Source organism: Protobothrops mucrosquamatus, unplaced genomic scaffold (assembly GCF_001527695.2).
Source record: "Protobothrops mucrosquamatus isolate PMUCROS unplaced genomic scaffold, P.Mucros_1.0 scaffold1265, whole genome shotgun sequence".
Taxonomy (NCBI): Eukaryota; Metazoa; Chordata; class Lepidosauria; order Squamata; family Viperidae; genus Protobothrops; species Protobothrops mucrosquamatus.
In genome coordinates this window covers 7,736-19,688 of record NW_015387471.1, presented here as the reverse complement: position 1 = coordinate 19,688, position 11,953 = coordinate 7,736, and the positions used below count along the sequence as shown (strand labels likewise).

The window sequence follows — 11,953 nt, the reverse complement described above, 5'->3', positions numbered from 1 at the left end:
GATGTATTGCGACTTTTTTTGCACTGCTGGAGCTGGGGTGGGCGTGGCTTCCGCATGATGCAACCGGCCTGCAGGCCAGCAGTTTGACATCCCTGCTCTAGAGCTTTGGACCTCAAATCCCATTAAGTGATCCTAGGAGTTACACTCCAAAATCTGATGCTCTGCCTTCCTGCTCTTGCAAATGCAATTCTCATATATATTTACCCAGAGAATATCCCATTCCAAAGGATTAGAGGCAGTAGGGCAATCCTAAGTTTCTTTATTAATTCTCACAAAGCCCAATGGGACTTTCTCCTAAGGAGATGAGAGGAGCATAGGTAGATCATGAATCCCAGTTTGCACAGAATACTGTGAGCATGCATCTGGTAAATGTGGTTTGGCAAACAGTGAAGACCATAAAGCAGGGGTGTTCAATCTTGGCAACTTTAAAATTTGTGGACTTCAACTCCCAGAATTCCAAGGTTTCAGTGTTGCCCTGATTGGACACCCCTGCTATAAAGGGATATAAGCAAAGACCGGCACTGTTAATTGCACCGGGAAGCTAATATATATGTTCCCCTGCTGAAACCAGACCGAAAGGGTTCAAGTTAATATATTTCAGGATTCTCTGAAGCTGCAATGTGACTATTTTTTCCACCTTTCCTAAAAAGGGAAGGTTGGAGACAAGAATGAAAATTGTCCAGTCAGGTCCAATAGTGATTTCTTTGGGAGGAGAATCAGTGCCTCTTTAAGAGAGGGCAGAACCATCCACTCCTCAAGGATGAATCTACCACCACCAGGACCCAATCACATATATTTCACTAAACTGGATTAATGCACAGGTGGCCAAGAACATTGTCTGCTTCACCAGGACTAACAGGATCAAACTCATCTCAGATAACCAAGCCAGACTGAGTTTCAGTCAACTACCTGGGACCTCATGACTAAAAGTACAGCTTGAAGTGAATCCAAGCAACTTTAGCCAACAGATGTCTAACATATTCCTCTCAGTGGCATTGCAGGTGAAATTTTGGTTCCACCTTTACAAAGAAGAGACGGATATCTTTTAATAGGGCTACTGGATACTACAGGAAGTACAATACTGGATGATTATCTATGGACATCATAAGATAAATATTGCCCTTACTGCCTTTCGATAGACCTTAATAGCAGCTCTAGGTTGTCCTTAGTTGGGTTTACTTCTTGTATCCACCAGTGACAGGCATTTCTTCTCCTATTTCATCTCCTTCAGGTTCCTTGTAAGCTGAAGGAAGCTCCAGTATCCATGATACAGTCTAGTGCAATCAAGGCCCCAGCCACCCCTTCATTTCAAGTGGTGATTAAGGACTTAGTTGGACTTTGCATCAGGCTTTCAGGGACATCCCAAGCTTTTTCTGGGACTCTTCCTTAGGCATCTTGAAATCAGAAACTGACCTTACTATAACATGGGAATAATGGTGATCTCCTTCAATTCCAGATGCTTCTGCCAATTCCCAAACAAGGAAAACAGAGCAGGTGTGTGACCACTGTCATGTGATGAATCCTCGATAACCTGGATCAGGCCTAAGGTTGACACAGTGGCCATGAAATCCCAAGCTACCTCAGACTCCACCTCCAGAGAAGGCAGATTGAATTACTGTACCTCAAACAATATATCTGAGAAATTCTACTGCCAATCTAGCCATGGAGGCAAGATGCTCGGGGGGGGGGGGGAGACTGTACTGCTGTGGGGGAGGGCTTGGTGGTATAGCAGCAACAATCTCAACCAGTCCCCAGGGCTCAACCTAAGAAACAGGGTCTCATATCCAATTATCTGTAAGGCAGTGCCTCTGAACACCAGTAGTATATCTCAAATGACAGACTATTTCACCCAAGTTCCTGCCTGATGCTGCCCCCCAAACCAAGACGGGCACATCTCTGAGAGGGGTACTCCCCACCCCTGACCCTCCAGATCCCTTGAATATACCCCACGTCAACTTCCTCATCTATGATTTAACCACAGATGAAGACCTTAATAAAACAAATTTTATTGTGATGAAAGCTAATTGCTAAGCAAATGACAGTGCTCTTTAATTCAGGGTGGATCACATTTTCATATCCTCATGCTGACACTAGACATAAAGATAAAACCAATTGAATATGGAAATTTCCTCCAAAGTGAAACATCATTAACAAGGGAAAAGAGTTTCCTTAAACCAACTTCCTTTATGTTGTGATGAATTTACAGATAGAGAAATAGATTATGTAAGAGTTAGCCAACCTTTTCCAGTGGGAACCGCACTCCAGTTTCAGATTTAAGTTCAGAGAACTTGAAGGATGTCCTGAATACAGACACTGGGTGGTATTTTAGCAAGTATATATCTCAGACTGAACTGGTTCAACCACTGTAAACTTTTCCTGAGCTTGTCAGCTGGAAAGCTGATAGTCTGAGTTCAAGACCTGAGCACTTCGTTTGAAAGCATGCAAATGTGAATACATAAATAGGTACCACTTCAATGGGAAGGTAACAGCATTCTATGTGCCTCAGTGTATAGTCATCCTAGCCACATGACCACGAAACTTCTTCAAACAATGCTGGCTCCATCGGCTAGGAAATGGAGATGAGCACCATCCCCTAGAGTCAGACACAAGTGGATAGGGGAAAACTTTATTTTTTACCTTATTTTCATCTGTACATTGGTAGCATTAGGAATAATTAGCTACAGAGAAAAGGCCTTTGGTTTTATTCTTTCTCCCTCCCTTCGTCCCTCCCTTTCTGTGTGTATCTTTGCAATTTTGTTTGGCTTTTTCATTGCTTTTATTTTTGTTGTTGATGATTTATAAAAATGCAGAAATGGCATATGAATTCTTTAGACAAACAAGAAAATGATTCCTAAACCATTCAAGGTATAAAAGGATCACCAGGCATGAGGATTGTAATAATATTTTATTTATATTATCAGCCAATGTTTTCTGTCAAAAAGGCTCTCCATGTGATATATATATATATATAAAGCAAGGGGAAAACAATACTCATTTGCACTCATTTATTTTTAACGGATATAAAGAAACATAAAACTTCACCTTCTGGGTTATTAACAGCAATGATATTTAAGAGAAAGTACATGTAGTACACCATTAAATTTCTATATATTACATACCCCACAACTGCTGCCTGATTAATTCCACAATCCAGAGAAGAATTTGAGTCACAGTTTTGAAGTGGAAATGCTTAGAAGTTAATGGAACTCAGAGAGAGGATATGGTGACTGAGAGGGGCGTGGCCTTCTCCTTCATAAGAGTGAACCTATCTTTGCTTCCTCTCCAGTGCAGTGTCAAGTCTTTTTGGCACAGGGGCTTTTCAAGAATATGAGGCTTGACGGACATCTTGGGGAGGTAAGTAAGCATCACTCTGCAAAGCTTTCCAAGTTACATGTGTGAAGTATAGTTCATGGGGTGGTTCTCCTGACCCGAGGGATCTGAAAATGGCAGAGGGTTAGTAGTTATTTTTAAGAGAGCTAACCATTGTACAAGAGATATTCCTGGCCCAAATGCACATGCACACACGTAGGGCAGTCACATTTTGGGGAGCTCTGAAACTGTAGTCTCATGATCTTTCATGTCCAATCAAGACTGAGAACCACATAACATAACTTGCCAGTTACCAGACTCATTTGCAAAGAGTTGTGCAAATGATTCACTCAGGAAGTTATGGTTGCTGTGCTTCTCTTTACCTATTGTAGTGTGATCTATCTATCTATCTATCTATCTATCTATCTATCTATCTATCTATCTATCTATCTATCTATCTATCTATCTATCTATCTATCTATCCTTGAAGATGTGACTCCTGGGTAAATCCATAGTATAAAATAGATAAAAACTCACGATCACCAGGAGAGTAAAAAAGTTTAAAACTTTAATTTAAAACTTTAATTTAAAACTTTAATTTAAAACTTTAATTTAAAAGCTTGGTTTTAAATTAAAGTTTTAAACTTTTTTACTCTCCTGGTGATCGTGAGTTTTTATCTATTTTATACTATCTATCTATCTATCTATCTATCTATCTATCTATCTATCTATCTATCTATCTATCTATCTATCTATCTATCTATCTATCTATCTATCTATCTATCTATCTATCTATTCATAAAATAAGTTGATTGTCCTCTCCCCCCTTATGTAAACCCCAGAAGTAGCAATAAGACAAAATATGGAAACTGAGTTTTCTGGATATTGTTTGTGTGCATGTATGTCTATGTATGTTCATTTGTCCATTTAATTATCACCAACTATGGGCATCCATAGAAGATGCAGGGCATAGAGATGACAAAATATGTTGCAATGTCACAACACAAACTGTACCCCTTTTGCATAACTATCACATCACATACATGCACACTACGGGTGGGGCTTGTGTTGCAATATCACAATGATATTTTGTGATTCTGACAAGGACCCAGATTCTATAATGCTTCCATTGCCCCCTCCCCAGTGAATATGAAATATGCAATGGGTCACAAAAGACTATGTTTGTCTGCCCCAAAGCCAATCAAATTATTTCTTCCAGCCTTATGAGTGACAAAGCATTATATGAACATCTTTTCAGCTTCAGCAAAATGGGATAATTGCATCAATTCAGAACAGAGTAGAACTCTGTATTACCCCATTGCTGTAACTTGGTCAGAAGAAACTCAGAATAAGGAAATGAGTCAAAATAGAAGGCAGAGCTGATCTGATGCTTTCTTTGCTCTCTGAGATGGGCAGATGCTCCCAATTTGAGAAGCCAACAGGACAATTTAAAGGATCCCAAGAAGCACAATTACAGACACACTATTGTTTTTCAAAAATATATGAGGGGAATATCTATCAATGCCCGAGCTGACAATGTAGAAACCAGGTCAGACATAACCGTAAACATTGAGCTGATGTTTTTGACTCTCAGGGCAGGGAAAAGTATATCCCAAAGTTCATAGACTCAAAAGGATGAGAGGAAAAGGGCTAGGTTTTAAACCCTGGCATAAATATAAGATTTGATTTCTATATGCTACCTATATGTTGATTCATTTCATTGGTGCAGCTAGTGTCCACCTAAATGGACAGTCATGAACTCATTGGGCTGGTTAGCCTATACTCTTTTGAGAAGAGCTGTGGAATTTCTTCCCCAGTATTTGATATTGTAGTGTAGTCAATAAGGACAGTGACTTCTACAGCCAGCTGGCAAATTTTAGATAGGGAAGGCCTCATTGCTCAGACACATTCATGAGTGAGTCCTCTCCATGGATGGGGAAAATCATAATAAATTTTGGTTGGCAGGCCAAGGAAATTAAATCTGATGCAGTAATTATAAACCATTTAGATTAGAAGCAATGCCAATGTTCATACATACACACATAAACATCATTTCCAGTCTCTTTCTGTGTAAAACAGATAACCTTTATGAACATTTGGCAATCATGGCAGATCCTATTATTAATCTGAGTTGCACTGGTGGCGCAGTGGTTACAGTGCAGTACAGTACTGCAGGCTACTTCTGCTGACTGCTGGCTGCCAGCAGTTTGGCAGTTCGATCCTGACCAGCTCAAGGTTGACTCAGCCTTCCATCCTTCTGAGGTTGATAAAATGAGGACCCAGATTGTTGGGGGGCAATATGCTGACTTTATAAACCGCTTAGAGAGGACTATAGAGCACTGTGAAGCAGGTATACAAGTCTAAGTGCTATTGCTATTGCAGGCATGGTTTAAACCCTTGGCCTGGAGTTAAATCCCATGTCTGCTTGTGGTGGACTAAGTGGGCATGGCATTAGATTAGAGTTTAATTTGGAGCACCTTAATTTATTCTTTTTTCTTACAATGGTAAGTCGTGGTTTCTCTGTGTTCTGCATTGTTAATAAGAATGGGTGGTGGATAGCGAAGCCATTCACACAGATTTGATATAATCACTCACTGTTCCAGCGTGAGTCACTCCTATTTCCTGGTGGCTGTTGCAGTTCATCTTCGCAGGGAAAGAAACCTTTAAAAATAGCCAGTCTCTCCTCCCTGCTCAGTCTCTGGGGGCATAGGACGTAGTTGTATATTATAGCAGCCAAGATACCCCCTATGAAAGGTCCCATCCAGAAGACCTGCAGAAAGAAGTAAATGAAAAGCAGCTTTGAAGAATACAAAAATGTTGCTTCGTAAGGCCAGGATCCCTTGTATACCTTGTGTTAGATGTTCCATTGCTAGACAAACCACCAAGAAGCAAATCTGACCCAAATAGTTTGACACCTGAGAAGAACCAGTAATTTCCACCTAACTGCCATGGTTCCATCTCCTCTCCACATGCTTCATGGCAAAGTATGTTCTGAATACAACTGCTGCAGTTCTTCCTCTGGTTTTCATATTCTACTTCTAGAATAGATTTCATGCTTAGCCAATACTTGGTGCTCTCTGAGCTTGGATGGTTTTTTGCCAACGTTTCATTACCAACCTAGATAACATCATCAATGTTAGTAGGGAGTGAGATCTGCCCTCTCCATGTTGGTAGGAGTGGTCTTAGTTGTTTCTTGTTAATATATTTGCTTCTCTGAATCTACCATTTAAAACATGAAGACTTGTAAATACGATACAATCTTCAGAGCAAAATTTAAATTGTAGAGCTAGATTAAGAGTCATTGGGTAGCACAGGGTTTTAATTTTTTTCTTTTTATGCCTTTGGGTTAGTCTTGACTCTTTGCCACTACTTGGACAAATCCCTGCAATTTTCTTGGCAACCTTTTTGGAAACGGTTTGCCATTGACTCCTTCCTCTAAAGGCTGAGAAAGAGAGAGTGACTAGCCCAACATCGCTTAACCATCTAAGGTAGGATTTGAACTCACAGTCTCCTGGTTTCTAGCTTGATAGCTTAACCACTACACTGCATTGGCTCTCAGCATACCATTAGAGGTGATATTCTTGAAGCAAAGGGAGACAGGGCACTACAATAGCTCCTAAGGGCCACTGAGGATCAGCATCGTTTGTTTGAAGGCCTCTCTAAAAGTGAAGAACTGCAAGAGGACAAAGCAGAATGAAACTGCCCATCTTCAGTGAGCACCAGGCTAATAGAATATGCACATGGGTGACTTGGACAGTTTCCTCCACCATCGTGGGTGCGTAGAATATCTGCTGAAATAACAACTATTTCTAAATATTAGTTTGTGAATACTATTATGCATATTGGTGTCTTGCGCGTCCTCTGCACCGGTTGTATATTTGCTTGTTTTCTTTTGATGACAGCTCCCCTTTCCTATGACTCAATTTCAGAGCAAAATCTAGATTACCCAGGATGACTATTTCTCACAAATTGATTAGATCCCTTTTAAGCCTTTGGTGCTAGTAAATGATGAAAATCTGTTTTTTAAGTGATGGAATTCTCTTTCAGAGAGCTTGAAATAAAACTGTGATAGTCTTAGATTGGTAATTAGTTATTAAACATGTATGCTGCTGACTTTCAACAATTTTGGGCCCTCTAAGGCTTTTCCCTACTTTGTCTTCATTATTGATTAAACCCTGCCACTGTTTTCAAAATCTTCAAATATAAACCAGGGTTAAGACTCTTGACAAATTGAGTAACTAATGGATGGAGCTAGAAGAAGTTTGATCAGCGAAGGAAGTTTGGTGTGCAGGAAGTTTAGGCTAACAATTGAAGGTCTGAGTCCACAAGGAGAATCTTACCCAGTGAAAAGGACCAAATTTTCCCAGTATGACAGCAGGGGCAAAGGATCTTGCTGGATTTATGGAGCAGCCAGTATAATAAATCTGTTAAAGGAAGAAAAGGCATTAGTTTAGATTGGTGATGGTCTTCTGTCAGGAGACTAAAGTAATGTTTCCCAATCTGGGCAACTTCAAGACGCTTCAACTTCAGTTCCCAGAATTCATCAGCTTGCTTAACCATTGCTAAGAATTCTGGAAGCTGAAGTCCACATATCTCAAAGTTGCTCAACTTAAGAAACATTGACTTCAAGTATTCTATTCATGGAGGCTTTTACTTTGTCTTTCTCCTGTCCTGCATAATTTATTATTGCCTTCTTTGTGGAGATTCTTTGCCTCACTTAGATAAACATCACTGTCAGGATATTTCCCATTTCTTATTGCCCATTGCAACAACATTTGCATATAAGCTATCTACAGACATTGCCTTGAGTTTTCTCCTGTGGATATAAATTTGGAATGATCTTGATATTTGGCACCCAGCAGTACTTCCTTTCAGTACAACAGTGGAAGCTGTGTTGATCCCTATCAGAAATAGGGAATAGCTCTCTATATGGAAGGATCTCATATATGGGAGCAGAGGATTATTTGCCAAATCCAGTTTAAAGATAATACACTATGAGATTGAAGTTATTTATCTACAGTATATGAGAATCTAGACAGCAGGGTGGGCAGATACTATGAGACATCAGATCATAATCACCCACATTATGTGAGTGGTTTTGAAATTCTATTGAAAATATCAAAAGTATTTCTAAATTTGCATGTATACATATGAATTAGATCATGCCCTCACTTGGCCTGCTTATTAATGCTTTCCTTAATATTGCATTCATTACAATGTCACACATTTGTAAATATAATACGAAAGACAGAAATAAAATTATCATTCCAGCATAGGTGTTTATTGGGTTAGATACACATTCCAGCTTATGGTTTTCTCAAGAAATTGGTGGAAATTGAGGGGAAAAGACTGCTCTGCAAATAAATCCAAATACAGTTAACTACTGTTTGCAGAGTTTCATCTCTGCACTTTAATAACAATATTAAGACAGATCTATTCTGCATAGGGCTTCTGAATCAAGGATGTTGGTTACATTGATTTCTGAACTGAATTGTTTTGATACTAATTAAGGACGTCAGAAACACTCTGTGAGAAATTTCATTAGCTGTCTCAAGATATCTGTGGCTTCTCAAATTTGCTCAGTGTTTAGTTTTTACAAGTTTTTCTGTCACCAGAATCTGAACTGATCTAGAGTCTCTCAAAAGCATATGGCCTTCTACTTGGCCTCCTCAAAGTGAACCATTGCTTAAAAAACAAACAATTCAACTTTTCAATGTGACATTGAAATGTCACATGATAAAACCAAAATCAAACAAGTCAACACGAAGTAATCCCTCCCCCTATTCTCACAAAATCTTACCTAGTTCCTGCCCCTTTTCCTTCATCTTTCTTTAATAGGGAGATGTATTCTGCTGTGTTTCCTACAAGCGAATCTTTCTGCTTAATAACTAGTAAAGAATAAAATGAAGGGACTCACCCCGATAAGGTGAGCCATAGAGACAGCCAGGCCGATAGACAATGCTGCATTGTTTCCGTCTCTCCTGCGTTTATCATTTACAGAGAAGATGCACATAACCACAGAAAAGGTTAGGATGATTTCAATCACAAAGGCTTCACTTGCAAAAGTATCTTTGGAGACCTGCCAAAGTGTAAGAAAGGAGAGTTAAGGAAAAAAAACCCCACAGGCACAATAAAAACAACCTGTTACTGTGTCCTTGTAAACTTCCCATCAACACAACCTTGATGTTGTCTTCCCAAAGATATGTTACTAGGAAGTAAACTCCATTGCATCAGAGGAGGACCTGTCAATTCTCTTCCCCCTGCTTTGGCTGCAGGTTTTGTTATGTATTCTTTAGTAATTGTTGTAGAAGTAGCACATTTTTTTTCAGATGAAAACATTTCCCCAAGTGTGAGTGGCAGGCTACTGATTCAATTGTAGAAGGACATGGAGGGCTGTCCCTGAGAGCACCTCAGCAGTGGCAGACTCTCTTCCTTGCCACTGCATGGCCATCTCTATCTATAGACTCCCAAAGGCTTCTTTAAAACTCACAATGCCTCTGTTCCCTTCTGTTGTCCTGCAAGGTGATCTCAACTTCTAACACTCACAAGTGCCATACGCTGGTTTTACATATAAAGGTCCTATATAACAATTAGGCATAATAATTTGTGATTACCTTTCTTTTTTTATAAGGAACACATCTCACGGCCTAAATACAGGTCAACTCTAAATGCTCTCAACAAGACCAGCTTGATGCTTCTGTTGTGCAAAAATGCTTCAGAAAGGAATTTTGGAAAATTGGATCCTGCTAGACATTGCAGCCTCTTACCCTTTGGCTAATTCCTTAGCAGAGCACCCAGATAACTATACCATAGGACCTTTTGGCAAAGTTGGGGAGGGGGCTCTTAAATAATTGCCTGTTTGGTTTATGCTCATTCACTGACCCAATGCAATAAGTTGGGGCTCATGCACACAAGCTTCTTTCAGATGAATTGGCAAATAAAGACTTACATTATTGGCAAATAGTGTTGAGCGGATGTCTCCAGGTGTCACCGAATAGATGATTCCAGTACCAGCAAGGGCTCCCATCACCTGTAGGATCATATAAAATACGAAGCGGACGATGGAGATCTGGTTCCCCACAAAGTAGGCAAGGGTGACAGCTGGGTTGATATGCGCACCGCTGATAGGACCAAATATTTGAACCATGGTTGCGATGGTTAGTCCAAAAGCCAAAGAAATCTGGAGAACGTTAGGCTGTTCCAAAGGCCACTTGAAGGATGAGCCCATGGCAATGCAGAGAAAGATTGCAGTTCCTACAAATTCACATAGAATAGCCCAGGCAAATTTGGGGCTGAGAATCTCTGATCGTCTTTCAGTAGTAGTAGCCATGGCTGGTGCAGTAGACTCCAAGTGGGTGTTAACATGGAATTTGTAGGCACCACGAGCCAGGAGTAAATTTGCTGGGCCATGCTGCATGCATTTATAGAGAGAAAGGGATGGGTTTAACCAAGTATAGGTGGGGCCAAAGAGAAACCTGTCAGTCATCCAGAGGGTAATTTTGGAATCATGACTACTGTATTTCGAGGTTAAAACATTCCAAACAATTTCCATAGTTAATGAGAGCTCCAAAGATTGGGGGAAGAGGAGGCATTCTTCTCAAAGCATTAGCTTGTCTTTGAGAAGCCTTTTAGAATTATTTCAGAGCATTCATAACATCATAGAATTATAGGGCTGGAAGGGACTTTGGAGGTTTTGAAGCAAGTAAGAGGTTCATTGTCTTTCTTTGCATTCTCATTCTCTGAAAAGTGGGAGTTCCCATATTTTATTTGGTAACATGCAAGTAAATGCAACTGTATGCATTGAGATGGGGTGTACAAAGCTTTGTCTGCTATAGGACCAAGTTCTCATGTGTCCTTATCAATGGGGTGATCTTGGAGGGTCCTCCCATAGGTCCACGTGTCATCTCCAGTTCATTTCGGTTTCTTCCTGACATAGTTCAGGCTGTAGTAGAGAAAGCCCCTTGAGCATTAAGCTGAAGACCCTCATGATTACAGTTGAAAAGAGGGTTCAAAACATCCTTGTTTACTCAGGCCTTCTAATTGAATCCATCGTTTTCATAAGTATAGTTGTTTTATCCCCTTAATTATATGCTTTAAAATGCATCATGTAATTGCATTGATTGTTGTTTACATGTATTTCCGTGTTTTTTATTCACTTTCTGAAAGGTGCGCTGAGACATTAAGGAAGTGAGCCGTACAGGCATATTTTAAACAAACAAATACAATGTTGTACACAATTTGTAACTTGTGCTATACATTCACCAGCAGAAAATTGGGGATGAAAAGAAGAAGGTTTTTTTGGGTAGGGATTATTGTCAGACTAGGTTTTTCTACTCAGCATATGTTTCCTCTCTTTTCTGCTGATCTGAAGTTATCTTGCCTTCCACTGCTTTGGGCTATGTTGCGTTCTAGAGTCACAGATGCCATCAGATTAATACTGACTATTATGCTAATGGCAATCATATTTCCCTATGGGATGATGTCACAAAATCTATTCAGATTGTGGCCAGATTCTTTACTGGTTTCTAAGAATGAGCTATGTGTCTTTCATTTTCATAGTCTTCATTATTCAAACAGGATGGATAACGCATGTATGGGGCAGAAATGATTTTGAAACCTACTTGCATTTCTAAAACCCTATTTA

General features: G+C 39.8%; 1 protein-coding gene across 1 annotated transcript; it reads right to left on the bottom strand.

Annotated features, from left to right (window-relative positions):
• Nucleotides 1-2,912: 2,912 nt before the first annotated feature.
• LOC107292111 (aquaporin-5) lies at nt 2,913-10,696 on the bottom strand. The gene is made up of 5 exons (XM_015821168.1): nt 10,259-10,696; nt 9,227-9,388; nt 7,650-7,733; nt 5,905-6,079; nt 2,913-3,437 (listed from the first exon to the last, which is right to left on the bottom strand). The coding sequence occupies exons 1-5, from the start codon at nt 10,637-10,639 to the stop codon at nt 3,388-3,390; spliced, it is 852 nt and encodes a 283-aa protein (XP_015676654.1). The 5' UTR covers nt 10,640-10,696; the 3' UTR covers nt 2,913-3,387.
• Between the last annotated feature and the right edge of the window lie 1,257 nt (nt 10,697-11,953).